Source organism: Cyprinodon variegatus, unplaced genomic scaffold (genome assembly GCF_000732505.1).
Source record: "Cyprinodon variegatus isolate N-32 unplaced genomic scaffold, C_variegatus-1.0 Scaffold67, whole genome shotgun sequence".
NCBI classification, from domain to species: Eukaryota; Metazoa; Chordata; class Actinopteri; order Cyprinodontiformes; family Cyprinodontidae; genus Cyprinodon; species Cyprinodon variegatus.
This window is the reverse complement of record NW_015150520.1, coordinates 198266-218748: the sequence shown is the minus strand read 5'-3', so window position 1 is coordinate 218748 and position 20483 is coordinate 198266. Positions and strand designations below refer to the sequence as shown.

The 20483-nt window shown below is 36.4% G+C and overlaps 2 protein-coding genes across 3 annotated transcripts in view; one reads left to right on the top strand and one right to left on the bottom strand.

Annotated features, from left to right (window-relative positions):
* Positions 1-1722: 1722 nt before the first annotated feature.
* On the bottom strand, positions 1723-9096 carry sirt5 (sirtuin 5). The gene is made up of 9 exons (XM_015371926.1): positions 8983-9096; positions 7519-7630; positions 7290-7423; positions 5204-5429; positions 4949-5036; positions 3934-3987; positions 3716-3839; positions 2541-2656; positions 1723-2433 (listed from the first exon to the last, which is right to left on the bottom strand). The coding sequence occupies exons 2-9, from the start codon at positions 7616-7618 to the stop codon at positions 2361-2363; spliced, it is 915 nt and encodes a 304-aa protein (XP_015227412.1). The 5' UTR covers positions 7619-7630; positions 8983-9096; the 3' UTR covers positions 1723-2360.
* Positions 9097-14579: 5483 nt separating this feature from the next.
* LOC107083031 (phosphatase and actin regulator 1-like) overlaps positions 14580-20483 on the top strand; it is a 40587-nt gene continuing 34683 nt past the window's right edge. The window contains exon 1 of one of the 2 annotated variants that reach the window (XM_015371969.1): positions 14580-14789. In XM_015371969.1, coding sequence (XP_015227455.1) covers positions 14678-14789 — 112 coding nt within the window. In that variant the 5' untranslated portion in view covers positions 14580-14677. The remainder of the gene's footprint in view (positions 14790-20483) is intronic. The other variant, XM_015371967.1, reaches the window with a different exon arrangement.

Genomic DNA, 20483 nt, shown 5'->3' with positions numbered 1-20483 from the left:
TCTTAAGTCATTTAATCAGTTCTTAATCTAATGAGCATAGATTTTTTTTTTTTTAATGAACCAGTGAAGAAGCTTTTTCATTTTTCCCCATCATCCAAGCTCAAAAAGATAACTCTAAAATAAGAAAACTCCTCTTGCTCAGACAAAAGGTCCCAGCTTGGAACAGGCATTACAATGCACTGTGAATGACTGCCATAGCTCAGTGTTACCAAACCTTATTAAAGGACTCTAAGCAACTGAAGAGAGTCCAAATGAGGCTTGTATAGTTTTATACATGGCTGTCATTTTATTAGAAGGAGGTTGGAGGGGGCTTACAAATTCTCAGAATATCATCCCAATTGTGTTGTATGAAAGTGACAGCATTATGTAGAGGGGAAGGAATAAAAAATGTCTGGTGCACTTTATAAAATAGATCAACATAATGAGCCAAAACATTATTTGGAATATTATAGCAACATCTCAAAACATCTCCCACGAAGATAAACCTTGGGACATATAAGGGATCAAAATGTACTATGACCCTAAAGACAACAAACAGTTTAGTTACAAAGTGGACAAAATATTAAATGTTTTTTTTGTTGGGTGGATCTAAAATGATCTGTGAGAACAATGGGCCCTATAAACCAGTTTCAGCTAAAATCTTGTAGTATTCTGGAATTTAGCAAGGTAAAATAGCAGTAATTCTGTGTGTTCTAAACAAGAGAAGTTTAGTTTGGCTTAATTTCAGTGAGAAGACCAAGCTTGGGCTTTAGTGTTGAGCTTTTTTTAAACTGGGAATACACTTAAGTTAATTTATGGATTTGACTCTATGAAGTATAAAGATATTCAAAATGTTGACAAAAGTTTTTAAATATTGAGAGAAATTTACTGAAAAACACAATGTGTTAATTGAAGGAAGAGCTTGTTTGGGTATGACCCATGTTTTTGCCTGCCCTTGGTTTCTTTACTTTTGCACCTTTTTTTCTTTTCCCATCTGACAGACCATGCTGGACAGTACATTTCAGATTGGTGTGAAATCGCCGCCTAACAGGCGGGAAATTGGCTCTGTTATTTTTGGAGCAGAGTCATGGGGGATCATCGGACCATCATCCTCTCTCTAATGAGCAGGTGATGGAGGCGTAGCTTGGGAGGGATAACTGGTGTCTCAAACACAGCGATCGGGCAGATCTGCAGATGAGAGGGAACACAGCACTGGGAGAAGAAAGCAAGTAAAAACAGAAAAAAAGGTGCGAGTCAGAGAAGCCATCTTGAATTTCGAAATAATAAGACAGATTTAGATAACGTCTGTTGTCAGAGCCCAGCAGAAGCTTAGCTCTTGTTTATTTAGTAAAAATTGAAGTGAGCTGCATTGTTTGTGCCCACACATAACAGAAGTGTTAAACATAATCAGATTTTTTGCTATAAAACCGGGAATTTCTCTGAATCCCCCACCCCCCGTTGCACTGATATAACTTTCCACACAAATTGACTTGCTTCTTATGGAGGATGTCCTGTAAATTTGCTTGAGATAAAAAATTAAATTAAATGAATGCTAAATTTTTAAAAAGCATTTATTATTGTTGCATACTGATGAAAACACAATATGTCGATGAAAGTCATTTTTTCTTAAAATGTGTGCATTTTTTCTTGAATTTAGGAGGTAAATGAGTAAAAATACTCATTCAACTGGAAAATCATCTTATTTACATACTCAAAGGGTAAATACACTTAATTTAAGAATTATTTACTCATTTCTTATCGGTTTTGCAGTGCAGATATACAGACCTACATATGCATGTATGTGTGATCACACACATCTACATATATATATACTATAATATGAGTGTGGAGGGTCAGTTGAGGTCAAGCAGGAAATTATCAGGGGAGATATAATCTTTAGGAATCAAACCATTGTGTTTGACAGAGATCTCCTATGGCTGCGTGCTTAAGCTAAGGATGTAGATTTTTTCTGCAGCTCATTTGCACACAAACACAGGCAAACATAAAGAAGCTTAGCCATTTTTTTTATTAATTATGGCTTATTTAATACCTCAAAAAAGAAAAACACACATCACAGTGGAACACATGAAAATCCAAAGGTCCCAGCTAGCAGTCACACAACCTCTAAAAGGCAGCAGCAGCAGCTAAACACTGCCACCTGCTGTTACACATGTAAGAAAAATTGCTGTGCATTCAAGTTTTTGATTTCCAGACATTTAAATATACATAATTTTCACAAGTCAAAGCTACAAAACAATATTTAAAACCATGCTCATCAGTGAAGTTCACTGTTGAATGTGCATAAGTCTCCCTTGCATCCTCCTCCAGCTCCTTCCTATTACCATCTTGTGTCACAGCATTTTGGCATTACAGTTCAGTATTCAGTTTGGCTCACTTTTGTGGCGTGCCAGGGCAGGGGGTAAGGTGGTCCCACAGGGGCCATGAAAGTGGAACCTGCAACCGGAGGGAAACATTACCAAAATGTAGCTTTCATTGTTATTTATAATCATTGAAATAAAGCAGGTTATTTTTGTAAAAGTGATGATTAAATGCATACATACTTGAAGCGCTCAGTGGCTGGAGTGTTCTCCATGTTAAATTCAGCCACAGGGACACCTCTGGCTGCCACCTGAGGAGCAAACATGGCTGCTGGATACACGACTGAAGAGGTGCCAACCTGCAGGAACAGTGAAGTAAAGCAGGGTTTTAAGAAAAAGGCTTTGCGGAAAACTTGAAATAAACCTCCCAATTTCTTTATGAAACCTAAAAGCAGAGGCCCCTACATTTTTACAATTTTAAATTTTTTCCAAATAATTTTTCCCCCATACAGAAATGTAGGCCGTTTCTATCCACATGAATTATAATGATTAGCTATCCATGAACAATTATTGAGCTGATTGTGGCAGATAGAGCTGTGAATAAAAACAACGTGAAACAAAAAAAGCCAGATTAAGTATTTTCTCTTCCTTTTTTTACTTATTACAAAGTATGAAAATTTATTTTCAGGATGTATGAAGGTAAAGCAAGCATACATACATCTGAATTCTTTTTAGCGCCACAAATGTTTGAATTTGTGATGCAGCTGTCATAACCTTCAGTATGAAAGCTGCGCACTCTTTTGTACATGATTCCCCAGGTATGGATGTAACATAGAGAAAGATCCCTAATTTAAATGGTGAGGTGAGTATTGTTATGTTATGTTTTTCTTCTGCTTCTGTCTCCTTGAACCCTAGTCAGCCTCGGCAGATGGCCGCTCACACGGAGCCTGCTTCTGCTGGAGGTTTCTTGCGGTAAAAAGGCAGTTTTTCCTCTCCACTGTCGCTACGAGCATGTTTAGTGTGAGGGATTGCCTTTGAGTAAATGAGTCGATGCAATCAGCTGGTTTTCTTTAGATAGAAAACTTTGAATCAATTTGACTCTGGTTGAATTGTAAAGTGCCTTGAGATGACATGTGTTGTGAATTGGTGCTATAAACATAAACTGAATTTGTTACTAATTATTAATGAATCACTGAATTACTTAACTTTGGAGGGATTTTTAATCATTCTTATCTTCTTGGCTTCCATCTGATGTGAGCACAGTTTTATATTAATCTGTTTTTGTTTTTTTTTAATCTGGGATATTCAGCAAAATGATAAACAAACATGTGAATCATCTTAATGTCATTTATTGTAAGTTTGTTTTGAACTGTGTGTTTATAAACAAATATGTATAAGAAAGCATCCCAAACACCTACTACGAGACACAGGTCACAGCCGTCCAAGGCTTTCTCTGCATGAGAGAGGATGTCTGCATCCAGGGTCTCTCCAAACCAAACCACAGCCGGTCTCAGGAGGCCATTACAGCCTCTCTGTTCACATCTGAAACAATCATGCATTGTGCATATAAAAAGAAAAATCAGTGTCGAGAAAAAAAGAAACACTAACAGGTTGAAATTATGTGAGAGTGACATACCGAGGAAGCTGCTCAACAGGAATCTGGGCGTCTTGAGTATCCGGGTCAGGAGCTCTAAGGAGACAAAGAGCTGCTACTCAGAGATTAGACTATAAAACATGGCAATCAGTATCTCTCAAAGCAGACATAAAAAAGACAAGGCTCTTAAAGCAAAACCTTATCTTGACTTTTGATAGTCCTAAAATGTATATTTAAGCAACTCTTACCTAAATAAAAGAAGTTTACACATCTGAACTCTTAACTCTTTTCTGCAGGCAGTCAAATTACCGAAGATTAGTTAGTTCTGGTATTAATGGTTGCATCAAGGGCTGAAACAATTCATTGGATTAATTGTGATGAATCATTTATTGAAATAATCACCATCTAATTTAGTAATTAATTAATCGTTAATTGGAGTATAGAGATTTTAAAACATACCTTTAGCTGACAGAGCAACCCACTTAGATATGTTTATACATTTTGCATTTAAGATAAAAAAAAAATGTTTTCATCTGTCAATATGCTTTGTCAAGAACTCCTCAAGTCGCAAAGGTTTAGTTTCTCCTGGTTTATTTTGTAAAAATATTCTTTAAGGAACCTTTGTCTATCCGATTATTAATCTATAAATCAAACAAATAATATACAGATTAATCGATTTACACAATAATCGTTAGTTGCAGCCCTAGTAACATCATTATATTCTGTCAATTATTATCTAATTGACAGAATATAATGAACTCTTTATTATTCTGCAGTTGAGTCGAAATTTTAACAATGGGAATTTAGTTTGCAATCATACATCTATTTTGAAGGTCAGATAAAACACAAAATGTCTTTCAGAGGGACATTTGTTTTGAGTCAAATCTCTCCTTTCCACTGTGTCATCAGGTGTTATTTAGCTCTGTGACATTCAGCTGAAAGAGACAGCCTTGTTTTTCTCTGGCATTTCAAGCGGCTGCGATCGATATCTCTTAAAACACATTTCACACCTTCTGGGAAAACGGTCGACACCAAACAAGATCAGATGAGCACTTACCCTCTGCCCTCTAAAGCGGCACAAATAGGGCTCTTGTAATTGGCCTGCTCGTGGCCACACATCATGCAGCGGGTTTTAAACAAGCTACCTGCATTCATACAGAGCAACAGAGACTGATTAATACCAAGAAGATGACCATCAAAACATTTGGGCTTCAGGTCATCTATTTAAAGCTTTTCATTCAGTTTGGTCTAAACAAAGCAAAATTTTGCTGGGTATACATGAGCTACATAAGAGATTAGAAAGAGCTCTCACCGTGGATTTCCAGCAGGTTTTTTGATCCAGCACGGCGATGTAACTCATCAATGTTCTGTGTGATGATGGTAACTTTTCGGCCCTGCTTGCCAAGACGTTGCTCGCATTCTGCGATGGCCAGATGGGCTGGGTTTGGGTCCTTGGTTAGCATGACCTCCCGACGGTAGTGGTAGAACTCCCAAACACGGGAGGGATTGTGAGCAAAGGCCGTTGGAGTGGCAAGTTCCTTATAATAGCCAAAAAGACAGAGTAATAACTCTTCTTAATGTAGTTTCAGATAAAACATATCCTTGAGTTAAATGAAACCCAACCAAACCGCTGAAGAAAACAGCAACAGTTTTCAAAAGGCATGCATCTTAGAATAATCTGATAACTGAACATACATACAGCAAAAAAAAGGACTCTGAAAATATATTAAGATTAACTATTTAAGCCCACTAGTGTTTACAGATTGAAAACAAGCTTTTAATGGGGTGGCTCCTAAATACATTACCGCCCTCCTCCAGATTTACTTTCCAGCACGTGCTCTGGGGTCTGAGGGCCATCTTCAGCTAATAGCGCCTAAAAAGAGACTTAAAAACCAGAAGGGAAAGGGCCTTTTCTGTAGTTGGCCCCAGACTTTGGGACACTTTGCCGCTCCTTAAACGAACAACACTTCACAGTTGAGTGTTTTAAGTCTCGTCTTAAGACCTACTTTTACTCTTTGGCTTTTAACACCATATAATTGTGTGGTCCTCTGTGTTCATTTTATTTGTTTATTTGATCTCTTACTGCTTAGTTTGTGTGTTGGTTTTTTTTGTTTGTTTTTATGTACGTATGTTAAGTGCTAATCACCAGTAAGTGTAAAATAAACAGATACAACAGAGGGGAGAGAGACAACTGCAGATACATAGCAACAGATATGGAAATGTGTTTAATGCAATCCTTTTAATTTCCTACAGTAATATTATCTGACCATCACCAGTTAGGTATTTTTAAATGAATGTTTCCATATAAAAAAACAAACAAAAAAAACTATTCAAACTGGTTAAAATAATTCTACAGGGTTCCTACAGCATAAGGCAATTTAAATTCAAGAGTTTTTAATGCCACTTGAAATAAAAATTTAGGACCAAATTCACAAGAAACACAAGAAAAACCTGCTTGCGACAACTTAACCCAAAGGTTTATTTTAACATAAACCATTGCACCAATGTTTAAAATTTTGAAAACCTTTCCATGCAGAAAGAAAGCTAAAAACAAACAAATGACGGATATATTTCAAAAATTATTTAACTGAATTCACAAACTTTGTTTTAGTAGGGAACAAAACAAATCGGTTTTAAAGCCACAACATAACCAGTGCTAAGCCTTTTTTGCAGCTATTTTTCTTTGTATCGTTTTCTTAGTATGTTTGATCTGGTGATAAGTGGAGGCGTTGCAGAGACAAGGGTGGAACTAAACTGAGAAATACCGGCTGTTTCTCTGTAACTCCATTTTGACCATTTGTGTTTCGCGCTTCGCATGTGACTCCACTGCCTTAATTCCCATCGTTCCGAGCTTGAATTAATTCTTGCACAAAATACACTGTGCCTAATGAATGTCCCCTGGTGCTGGTTTTAGCCATGGAGAAAACTCTTGGCTGGATAGACAATTTTGGTTACATTTACACTTGCTCATATTTTCCAGACAAAAAGTAAATGGCGCATCTCCCAAATGTCCCGGCTGCAACAACGCTTTTATTGGTTCCGCTATTGGGACGAAACCAAGCCGTTATTTTTTTTGTTATTAAAAAAAATAATAATTGTCAATTTTAACGTTTTATTTAGATTACAAAAACAAATTGTAATAAAAATAATCCTATTTATGATGTTTTAAAAATTAAGACCTACGAAAGCCTGATTTAAGACATTTTAATACCAATTAAGGCCTTAGTTTTATTTTAAAGAATTCAATGCCTTTTAAGACTTTTTAAGGACCCGCAGGAACCCTGTTCTAGATGTTATTTTTTTAACTGTTTTGAAGGCTTATCAAGACAGCAACATTTTTAGGATGTTTCATTTTGTTAGTTCTTGTCTGCCCTAAACCAATACCAGCAGGAGCCCACCTGTGCTTGCCATTTTCTCCAGTAGCCTCCTGCTCCTCTGAAAGTTGGGACTCCACTCTCCGCACTCACTCCTGCTCCTGTGATGATGGCGATGTTGTTGGATTTGGAGAAAATCTCCCTGAATGCCGCCAAGTCTAAAGATTAACATAAAAGGACGGTTACATTCTAAATATAGAGATGTAGACACTTAATTAAAAAAATGTTTTACAAAGTATTCAACCAGGTTTACCTGAGCTGGGTCTTGCCATGGCCTGTATTCCCCACGCCTTTCTCAGCTGGGCATAAAGGTGAGTGTTTTTGGCTCCACAGGTGAAACGGTGTACAATCATCAGGTTCTAGAACTAGTGGGGAAGAAAAACATTACAATACCCGCTGTCTAGATATGACATATAATTCATGTTATGTGTGTCTGAGGCGGTTAGATGTTCTTGTTCTGATTCCCCAGGTTTTTACCATCCATAGGACCCCACTCTTTATTCCTAAAGGTACATTTCTCTAGAGAAGGGGGAGGGCAATGAGAAATGAATGAATGACAAACTTTCTTTCAGGTAAAACCATTAAAAATAAAAGCAAATTCAACAATCAAACATTATGATAATCAGATATATAATTATTATATATATAATTTCATGTTTATGTTTGAAAAGGGGATAAAGTGACACTTGCACTCAAAGTATCACATGCAATGTTTGAACTGCCAAATGAAAATATTTTCTGAGATAGCATATTTTGAAAATCAATGTAATGTCTATATGAATGTATGAAGTTTTTACATAAGAATTAAATGTTAATCTGATACTAAAGATACAGGATATTTTTCAGTTTGAATCATTTTTATTATAACAGTAATTCAATTGTGTCATTCATGCATTACTATATTTGCTTTCAGACTAACCTTGTTATTATTTCTTGTATGTTTGGGAACAATATATTTATCTAATTCTTCCTTTAGGAAAAGCTTTTTTTTAACTATATTTCACAAATTTGAAAATCAATCTGCTGAATTTGTTTTTGTATTATTCCTTATTATTATTATTATTATTATTATTAAGTAATAGACATCAGAGGGGACATGAACCGTATAAAAGAGATTAGGATTACACAGTAAATTGGAAAACAGTTTGTGTCCTTCTATATTCAAAAGCTGTTCCAGCTAAAAGGCCTGCCCACAGTTTATTAGCTGAAAGTTGAGCTGCGTTCAAAAGTAACTCGGAATTTGGAATGTTAATTTTCAAGCTAGAATAGATCCATGTGAGGAAACAATTCATAAATAGAACGTCATGGTAGTAAAGGTTTTAACCTGAACCACGGTGTTGTATAGAGGTCAAGGGTATTAAAGTAAAAGAACATTTTTAATATTTAGAAGTTACAGTAGACAGCCTACTTATTAATGAATCAGTGTGAGATATATTCGATTAATGCAAGTTCGGCATTATCGATGATTTGTTATTAAGCACCTCCAAGGAGCGTTTTTGTCTGACACAGAAGAAAAAGGTATAAAAATGTCCCGATTCCGAGTCCGTCGTTTTCAGTTTCAAGCAACACTAAATGCAGCATAGATGTGTGCTAGCTAAGCTAACAACCTTGGAGTTGATAAACAAACAAACCCAGTGTCCAAAAGCGGGCAAGTTCCAGATTTTCGGAAATAAATTGGTATTTTATCTGTCGTGGGTGTTTAAAGCTCCTAACCCACCTGTCAAACCAAACTCAGGACAACCAGTTGACTCGTATCAAGCTGGGTGTCGGTCTTCTTCTTCGTTATTTTTATTTCGGATTCTTCTTCTTCTTTTGGTTTAATTATCGCCATCAACTGGTAGGAAAGTGGACCACAAGAAAAAAAAAAGAAAGAAAAGAAAAAAAAACTAAACAAATGTTAAATGAATATTTTGAAATTTGTTAATTTACTATCTTGAAAGTTGTTTAATGGCAGATTAAAACCTTAACTTTTTGGTGCATACCGCCACCGGAGTATGTAGCTTGGGCCATATCAATGTGATGATTACATTATATCTATAATTTCCTTTCCTTTCTTTCTCACATTGTTTTTATTATCCTTCCTTTTCTCGTGTCACAAACTTTTTTATATATAATATTTATCTCAGAATTCTGACGTTTTCCTCATATTATACTGAAATAAAATCTGTTTTATTTATTTATTTATTTATTTATTTTTTTTATTTTTTTTTTTGAGGGGCCCTAATCCTCTTGAGTATCAAACGAATCATATCAAGGCTTTTTGTTTTGTTTTGTTTTGTTTTTGCACCATGTTTTTTTCTCCCTACATCTGATCATAGCTGCACAGCTACACCTTAAGAAATGGAAATGTCATGTCAAATGTACAGAACGAAATTTAGCTTTATACTCTATGTGTATACGAAATGACAATAAATGTCTAAGTCTAAATTCTCCATCTTGTCCTTGGAATTGATCACCTGGAAGAAAATGAGCCTGTCATGTTACAAATCAAAAGACCAGCAGAGGGCGCTGTTACACCTGTGTGTGTCCATGGTCATCCAACAGTGAAGCAAAATTGCCCAATTTTTTTTATCTACTTCTCCATAGAAACATTAAGTGCCGTTCGTTGGTTACCAACATAAACAAATACTTTTTTGAGCGTACTCACTGTACAGAGCAGTACACAGAAAAATTGTTAAACTGATGCAGATTTCTATGACAGAAAGTGTCTTTTAGTATAACATAATGTTTATAAAATGCAATTCCCTTTCTGGTGTAATTTGCAACAATAACTAGTAACCCTTAAGCACTTTTAATATATTTTTGAAGAACATTTTTTGCTATTTTTTAAGTATTTGAGTTCATGTATGAGTTTCAATGTAAACCAATTCAAACCCGAGGAGGAAAGTGCTGCTATCAACAAAGTTATTTAACTGTTAAAATACGCTGATTAGTTTTTTGTTTTTTTCAAGAACTTGTAAACAAAAACCTGAAGAACAGTTTTAAGTAGACATAACCCATTCTGGCTTTAATTGATACCTCACAAGTATAATTTTTTTAAGATTTAAAATGTTTTGAATAAAACAAAGAACCTTGTGTTACACCATAGGTAAAACGAATTTTAAAAAAGTCAACTTTACATATTAAAAAATTGTGATATCGCTTAAAACATATATCAAAGAGTATGAGACCTCATGAATCTAACACCCCTTTTATCAGCACAGCATGATCAATAGTGTCAATTTAGTATACAGTACAGGAGCAAATTTGTTATTGCTCACTTTATTGCTAATAATTTTAAAAAGCTGTATTGCTGTCACGGTTGGACCTTTCTGTTTATAAAATATGGTAATAAAATTTGTATTTGATTTACATTTTTTAATTATTTGCTGTCCAGCAATTTTAAGCATTATACAGACTTACTTTTTGAAATTGTCTGGATACAACACATCGGATTTTATCAACAACAGAAATATATATATATATATATATATATACTATACTATATGTATATAGCATTCTCATTCAAGTTTCATAGCATTAGGAGTGCTGTCCTTTTGGTGTATTTTATAGTAACGGTTTTCTTTTCCAACCCTTACATCACTGGACTTCATCATAGCAATGTTCACAAAATGTCAACTGAAGCAAACTTGAAAAGGTTACAGTTCTAACAGGATGCACTGGGAGTCTGGTGGATGCCATTTTCCTCACTATTAAGACCCAGTGAGTAGAGGATTAAAATTAACACTTTGTTTTTATTTCTTATTTCTAATATATACCCAAAGGTGTAGTTGATATAAAGAGGTATTAGCTTGATAAGTACTGCATACGTTAAATCTATTCTGGAACACTTGTCAACAAATATTCATGGATGTGTTAAGTACTTAGAGAATATGGTGTATTGGTGAATGAGCAAAATGGCTCTAGATATACAGGAGACTGTATTTATTGCATTCATAGTTTAACCACAATAATAAGATCACAGTTAATTGAAAAGCAAAATAGCTATGATTGTTTTTGAGAAAGCTTTCAAGTCAATTAATAGAGACCTTCTTCACTGTTAGCCCTTTTTTAAAATCCTTTTTATAGTCTAACGAATATTGACTTTCATGTTTACATCATCCTTTTTCACTGGTTGGTTTCCTGTTCCTTATTTGGTAAAGAAGATATATTTTTGGCCACAATAGGTTATTTTTATATCAGTAACCCACTGAAGAAATAAATTAGGCTTACTGCCCCATTCACAGTACAATTACCTTCACCTTTCAGACTCTTTCTAGTTCTTCCATGAAGCATTGGTATTTCTCAAGTGTCTTAAGTTTTATTTATTTTTTCCTGATGTTTCCATAATTTGGGATGACCACATCGATCATGACAGTCCTCCTTTGCTGCTTATAAATGATGGTTGAATGGCCATCCTCGCTCTGTCGTTCTTCAACACTTTGGAAGATGGCTCTGATTTTAACCTTGGGGTCCCAAGTTTGTACCCTGCAAAGATGTTCCTACGCTATACTATCTTCTGCTTCTGGGGTCTTCTAGCATTGTAGATCTGGGCCTCTAATCCTCTGGTGTTCAGGAACTGCTCCTGTGCTGCCATGATCAGTGCTTCTCTGCTGTCCTGTAGCCTGGTCGTCTCTAGCCATTGGTAGGAATTTGTCATATCTGCCACTCCAGCTATCTGTTGGGGATACATCTCATAAAGGGTTTTACCTGCCATGATGTTTCCTCCAGTTCCTTTGCTTCCATTTTCCATTATATGAAATATTCACAGTGCTTCAATCTTTGGGGCCATCTTCCTGATATATAGTCTTGGCGCCTGGATGGTTCTTTTGCATCTGTGGCCCTGATGCTCACTCGGACTCCACCTCCTTCTTTGGTCTTGGGCATATAGTTTGTGGATATGGATTTGGGGTCCAATCCAACATGCATGGTGGGTAGCTTTTTGTTTTACTATGAGTGGTGAGAATCTCCTCCTTTGGCAAGCATATACTGCAACCCAGTAGGGTATCTGATTACTGGCAAGGCATAGCTGCTAATTTTCCAGACCTTGTCCTTACAATTTAGCTGACTTCTCAGAACTTGCCTTACTTGTTGCAGGTATTTGTCTGTTGCTGCTTTCATAGTGGCCTCCTGTGGTTCCTATTTGACTGTGGTATTCCAAGGTACTTATAGCTCTTTTTACACATGCTATTCTCCCACTGGGAGCATGATCTCCACTCTGTGGATTATTTCTCCTCTTTTTGGCCACCTCCATCCACATTTCCTCAGCCTAAATGAGATTACAATGTCCATTTTGTAAATCCTGATGGTGTGGATCATGGAGTCAATGTCTCGCTAACTCTTACCATACAGCTCTATGTCATCCATGTACAGGAAGTGGTTGATAGTGGCCTTATTTCTGAGTGAGACTGTTTTGCCAACCAGTAATTGGTGTATGGCTCCTCTTGTGCCATTACCAGTAGTTCTCTGTGTTTCTGCCATGTGTTGATCTATTTGCCAATGTATCGTTGCTCCCATGATGCCAGGTTATTGGCTGGTTATAGACAGGTCATTATAGTATTAAGATTCTCTCCTTTTGGGGGCCTTTCTTTAACAAAAATGTTTGGGCCTTTGATCAGCCATTCAGTGTGGGTCAATTTTAAATAACTGAATCTTGTGCTACGTGCATAAAAATAAAGTGGTCTGCAGAACCACTGCTTTATTGCCAATAATAATAATAAAAATAAATAAAAAATATGTATATATATATATATATATATATATATATATATATATATATATATATATATATATATATAGACCTGTTTTAAAGACTTTGCATCAAAGCTGGATCAGCCTGTAGTGTGTTTTTCCACTTTAATGTTGTGTGTTGTGTTGTGTCCAAATCCAGGCCACCATTGGTTAATACATTACATTTCCATTAAGGATTTTTGTGTTGTCAACAGATTGAAATTTGCACAAAACACAGTCGTTGTGGTTTTCCCCTTCTGGACTTTGAGTTTTTGGTTCTGAATTTGCCAAGTAATTAGTTTTTTGTTTATCTTTGGTTTCTTTTCCATTTTGTGTTATATTCAAAATTATAAAGGACAATCTTCTATTTCTGGTCAGATCATCAAAATAAGTGGTCCTCCTAATTATCAATCACTATGGTGATATGTTTACGGAAGGCTTTTCTATGCGCTCTCCCCATTAGCTATGTTTTTCTGCATATGCGCACTTTCAGGCATATATCTGTGATGAGCTACGGTTTTGGACAGTTTTAAAAGCTCACCTTTCTCACGAAGTGTATGAGAAGAAATGAAAGGCCTCAGAAGAGGCAGATATGTCCCAGAAAGCTTTGTGTGGATAGCTCTCCTTGCAAAGCATTATGGCATTTGCTGTCACAGCTACCTGCTGTCATAACAAAGATGGTGGAGGGACCACGCTGTGAAAGAGGAGTTACGTGACCAATGGAGCAAAAAGCAGTGACCATCTTTCCGAACGGTCAGTTAACTGACTTTGCTATGAAGTCCACTATAGTCCCGGCTGTATGTGGACACAGTACACTAATATGAGCTATGAGAACAGCACTTTTCTTTTTTTAGTTGGAGAGAGTGGTTCTTTTAAAAAACCCACTATCTGTTGCCCCCTTTGTGCCTGTCTCCTTTCTCCTAGCTCCCTTCTAGTCTCTTCCATCCACACCTGCTCCATATCAGCTGATCACCTCAGGCTTTATTCTGTCTCCCATATATACTCTCCCTGTGCAGTTCTTCAGTGCTTGTTCCTTGTTGTTACTTAGCTCCCAATGTGTGTATTCTCCTTACTACTAATGGTTTTTTGCTTTGATTCTTGTATTTTGTTTCTTTGACTACATTAAACCTACAAGAACTCATCTCTGCATTTGGGTCCTCAACCAACATCCACCCTCACGTTGACAGTATTCGATGACAGTATTTCATTCACTCAAATTATAGGATGTGTTATTTGAGTGTAATCAATATGTTTTAAATTTACAGTAAAGGACAAATACAATCTGCTCAATTTTGTCAACAGTGTTGGAAATCTTGAGATATTTTAGGTTCTTTAAGTAATTGACTTATCTATTTCTATTTTTGTTTTTCCTTTGTAAGTCTCTGGAGATGTAAAGATTGTTTTGACATAATGTTGCATCTTAAACATATGTTTCAGGTTAATTCCCTTCACTCTCACAGGCCAAATACTGTGATGTGTTTGGGATGCGTCGCTGGTTTTTTGGACCCTGAGCTGGAAAACAGAGAGAAAACTCCCCCTCAACCCTCACGTTTATTCTTCTTCACTTCTATTCCTTTTTCCGCCCCCTCCCACAGCGTGTCTCCGGTTGGGCGCTCTGCTGGCTGCTGCGGCAACGGCTCTCTCCCTCTCTCCTTCCCTCAGTCCCGCCGGTCGCCTGTGGACGCTGCTCGGCTTGGCCGAACATGGCGGCGGCTCCGGAGGAGGAGGTAGACCGCAGACCGATTCGGAGGGTCCGGTCCAAGAGTGACACGCCTTATATCAACGAGGCGCGGATCTCACTGCACCTGGAGACAGGTAGACCGCCTCCATATCCATGCATTTATAGCTGTTGGTGGTTTCATCAGCTTGGTGTTTGGGTTCCTATTGGGGGAGCGGATTGCTTTATTGGTTTGTGGCGGATCCCACGGACGCAGCGTGACTTTGGGCTTTTATTGTGCAGAATTGGCTGTGCAGCAGCACACAGAAGCTCACGCGCCGGGCTGGCTGTCATTCTGATAGTACATCGACGACATGTGATGTGCCTGATAGCCAATTGTTTGTGGAGGACGACAGATTGTTTCTTCTGGCTGCAAGATCTCCGCCTTGATTGTTGGGCGTAATGTTGTTGAACTTGGCTTCCACGGGTTGCTAATTTTGCCGAATGCTCCCTTTGATTTATGAAGAATGTCGTTTATCCTCTGTGTTGTTGTTCCTTTGTTACCATGGTCACTTTTCGGTGCGCCTATTTTCTTCTGCGTCTCCATACTGGTTTCTGCTCATCTCCTTCCTCATGTGAAAGCACGCATGGCTGAGGCAGGCGGCAGTATGTCACCACAGCAGTGAGCGGAGCTGTCCACTGCCCAACAGTGCTGAAAATGCCACAACTTGAGCCATCGACCGCTGTATCTAGGGCACTGATGATCATCCACAATACCATTGTTATTTATTTCCACCTTTAACATCGTATATTCGGTTCAAAACCCTTTTTCCTTCTAAAACTGGCTACTGATGAGACACTACTCAATTCCATTGCATGTCAAACCCATTAAATACATTCCATTTCATACTAAACTCTAAACATGCCCCTGGCTTTTTAATTAAATATGCGCTTCCTCTATTATAGTCTATTGGATCATTTACCATTATATGGTAAATGACCCAACAGATAGCTACCGTAAAATAATCCCAATAAAATTAAGAAATAATCACTTATTTGTTTTGTTTTATTTCCCCTCTTAAATTAGATCTTCATGACTCATGATGTTCAAACATAACTACTCATAATCTCTTTCTGGTGCATGACCACCTCTCTCCATTTTCATGCCCTGTTAAAAGCGTCACCTCCTCTCAGGCAAATTAGCCAAGCCTCTACAGTTTAAATAAAGCTGTATTTCTTTCCTAGGAGACCTCAGTCAGGCATTCGATTGGCCTAAATATGTCCTGAAGTAGCAGGAGAAGCCTGCTGTATTGGCTGCGAGGCATGTTGCAGCTGCATGAAGAAATACTTGTCTTGAGCCTTGCCCAATGGATTATTCCCTTTCTTTCGTTCCCAAATATTCTTTTAGTGTAATTATATTTATGTTCTTTTATTACTCGAGCCAACAACACACCCACTGTCATGATTTACAGTTATGTTTTTTGGCTGCTTTTGTGCAAATATCAGCCCACTCCACTGGTTGATGTGTGTCAGCCCTCACATGTGACAAATTTTCATCAAGTATGTCTGTCTTTGTTTGTACACTCCTCTGGTGCGTGGGAGGATGGGTGTTTCTGTGAGTAATTCAGTGTAGTAAACAACAGTTTATTCCCAGATGGCTTGTTGTTGTTTTCCTCTTAAGTTCAACCCTCTTCTGCTTCATTAAGCTTTTTTTTAATAAGATATATGTATCAAATTGTAGAGATTAGTTGTTGTTGTTTTTTTTATTCCATCCTTACCTTTATAGATATAATGTGCAGCACTTCAATTTAAGTTTTACTCATGGGCATCTTTAAGCATTGTACCTTGAAAAAAGATTCCCACCTATTGGCTCTTAAAATCAGATTGTTTTATATTACCTACTGGACATTTGTGTAATGTCGTAATTTAGTTGTTTGTATTTGTCAAGTGATTAGAAGATGAAACAGAATTTATATTTTTCTGTTTTATTAAACTCTGGAAATTTTGGCATACATACGTATTAAGCCACCAAAGCTTTTCTACTCCTAAATGAAATACACCACAAATAATTTTAAAAGTTATCTAGCTAGTACACAGGGTTCACCAGTTTGATAGAGAAAAAAACTCTGGAATTCACTCCGTCTTACTTTTCACAATATTGATACTTTAAATCTGTTTAAATCAAGGATAAAAACTCCTCTGCTCAAGACTGCATACCTCCACTGATTGCCTTTCTCTCTTTAATACTTTTACCTGGCTGTGCAGTATCATCAGATACCGATACCATTTGTTTGAAATTGACATGTGTCTGTATATATGAAGAACTGCATGCTACTTGGATATAAAATAATTGCCATCATGGCTTTGTAAAGAAAAAGACTAATACAAAGTGAATCCAGTAGAACTTTTTATTGCCTACCTGGAATGGGTGACAATAGTTGAATAAACTTTTGTCTCTCAAAAGGGTGCCGGTGCCCTATTTGTTAGTACTCGCCGATACAGATACCACCATTTTAGTGCGGTATCGGGGCCCTGGCCGATACTGGTATCGGTGTCGGTACAACACTATTTTTTAATATTGTGTTATTGAATATGTCTGTTGTACAGTGCCCTAGGGTGTTTTAAATACAATGTATTATTATTAACATTAAGGAAGAAAGTACTGTGTAATCCATCATCTGAAAATAAAGTGTGTTGAAGAACTAAAAGTCTTAATAAGAAATGTGAATGCACTTAAAGTGACAGGCTGTCCAAGAGGAGCACAAATCACAGAAGAAGCATAGAGGAAGATGGTAACAGTGGGGGAATGAGTGAACCAGCTAATATGTACCTTTTTGGGTCAGATGAGATCAGAAGTACATTTTTCTACTTAGAAAAGATAACTTCAAGTGGAAAGTGACATTAAACATAACAATGAGCACATTATATAAAAATTGCTGTTGGCAATGCCGATGCTAAATGAATGCTTTAGATAAACATGGCAGGAAGAGCTGATCAAAGGTGATGGCAAGAGACCAGCGGGTAAATATAGATAAATCGTGGAAGAAAACCTTTTAGAGGTTACAGAATACCTCAGCAAGGGGCAGAGTTTCAAGTTTTACCTACAGAAGGACCTCAAATATTTTGGCATTGTGGATTGGTTTAGATCAGGCCTACCAAGCCCTGAAATTGTCTGATTTTCGTACAACAAAAGTATAATTTTTAAGTAACTGTAATAAGTAAGTAATGTAAACTAGATTTTAATAACTTACATATTATTCTTTCAATAGGTTATTATTTATTACGTAGTTACTAGAGAATAGGGATGAGAACTTAGCACTGATGAGAAAGTAATTTACTCATTTGATTTGTTATATATCGTGATTTATTTCCTCCAAAATATCATAAACTATAGATGCTGGTTTGTTGTCTAATACAAGTGATCTTCATTTTATTTACCAAAGTTTTGATATGGATCTTGTCATCTAAGCATTATGCTCCTTGCCTTCTCTATTCCTTTATCATTTAAAAAAAGAAACTTTCCTTATGAATCATTAGCTAATTTGATTTGTCCCATTTTAGTCAGATTCTAATAAAACAATAACATTGAATTTATTTTTTTCTGTAGCGTTGTTTATGTCTTTGATAAGGTTTTCTGTTACTGAGTAATATAAAACTGGAATATATGTTGATTTACCTAGCTCTGTTCTATAAATAATCAGGGACACAAATTACATACACAGAAAAATAGATATAAAATCAGTCATATTAATTTTTATACTTCTTAGTTATTTTTTCAGGTTTTGTGGAAATTCATCTTCTTATTACTAGATCTTAAGATTTTACTTTTCCTGCTGGCTTTTAGTGAGTTTTAAGGACTCTCTGTTACCTCTCATCATATTGATGTGCATAATTGTATTGATCAAGGCTTTTACCTGTACACTCGCACAAATTAAAATTAAGGCACATTTGCCACAGACCAAATCAGTTTTTATCCAACTGTTCTAGGTAATCAAAAGTAAGTTAATTCTTTGTGAAACTCTGGTTAATCATTAATCAACCTATAAACTATGCTTCAGATGATGGGTATTTAATACTCAAAAATAGTGTTTTAGAAAATCAGTTCACTTAAATTACATGAGTAAATCCAGATTTTACGTAGACCCCATGGGAATTCAGGTCATCTCAGTTGGGGCTAAAAAAAAAGATGCTGGCATTGTCCTGCTCTCATTGAAACACAAAGAATACTAATACCGTTCTGAATGAGGAGCTGAGACAGAGGGTCTTTAAATAAGAGAGGAGGTAGAGCGAGACAAGCTTTGAGGATGAGAAAGGAATGAAAAAAAGAGAGAAACCAAGCTGGCTGTCATCCACTGAATACCGTGAGAACAGGCTTGTATCTTTTATTATCAGCTGTCTATAAATATCAGACAGTCAAGCAGAAATACAGTGCACACCTAAGCAAAAGAAGAAAAAAAATGCAAGCAAAAAGTCAAAGAGGTTTGAAATTTAAGCAATATATTTTAGGAAAAGGAAAAATCTCCCCTCTCATCTGTTCATTCAGCTCACACAAGTCAGCCTTTGTGCTGAATGAGAAATCCTGAGCTAAGGAAGGCAAATGAGTCAGAGCTGAGTTCTCACTGAAGACAGTAGGAATTATGTCTCCCAAGTGGATGATGTCAGAGTGCAGGAACAAATATGAGGTGTGTTGTAACAGAAATTACCCTGGAGTAGTATACAGTCAGTGCTGCCATACACAATGATAGGACACATTTTTTTTTATCTAGACAGAGCCCTTTCATTCGAGTCTATCGGGCCATCTATAACGTAATAATACTGCTAATAAGGATTGATTGTCAGTCAAATAAGGTATTGATCATGCATTGCTAAAAAGGATTACTGCTTCAATCTCACCATAAAATTATAGAAATATTTCTTTCCAAACATTTGTTTTCATTTTTGTTTTGTCTTCTAATAACCTCATGAATCAGTCAGAGCTACATTAGTATTTATCTAAGAACATCAGTGGTTTGCTCTGATTTGTCCTGTATTTTACAGTTCTTTGTAAATAATGTATGCTTAGACTCATTATTTCTATGAGAGGCTACACATTTTTTATAAATCACACATAAACAATTAATGGGCTCAACTGTTCAACTTGGCTTCAGTAAGTGTCATTTTAAGCCCCACGAAATGTATTCAAGTAGCTTTGCATTAGTTATAAGTTCCATATGATCCACCGCTTCTCAGTTTAATAGAAACCTTGGTGTACTGTAGGGAAAATAAGTATTTTATCATCTGGTGGTTTTACATGTTGTTTTTTCATTTAAATAAATAGATATTATTTATTTTATAGTAGTTTCATTTCATTCTGTAAAGACAGAAAATGAGTCAATATAAAAGAAAAAAAGTATGGCAGGAAATAGTTTGAATAGTGTTTACTGAAACACATATTTTATCTCTAAAAATACTTGATGTATACATGTATACACTAAGAATGTTCCTGTAGTGGGTCACACATCTAAGAGGATCAAAAGAAGGTTTTTTCCTGCATAACGTCTATGTCTACTAATAGTTAGAAAACATACTAATATGAGTAAAGCTGATGTGTTGACCAGGTGCACATCACTTTGTGTCTAAAATAAGCAGCAGGTCAGGTGCATATTTTTGTGTTTGTGTCACCAATAATCAGAACAAAAACACTGGAAGGAGTCTAGTGGACATTTAATTCAAAAGAAGTAAAAATTCTCATGGGTGCCTTAATGTCCAAACTCTAACATTGTGTCCTAGACAGGTTCTTTTTGCCTCATTTTTTTTTTTCTTTTATAGGCTCTTGCTCAGTTATGTAGGATTCAATTATTATGGACCTTTGG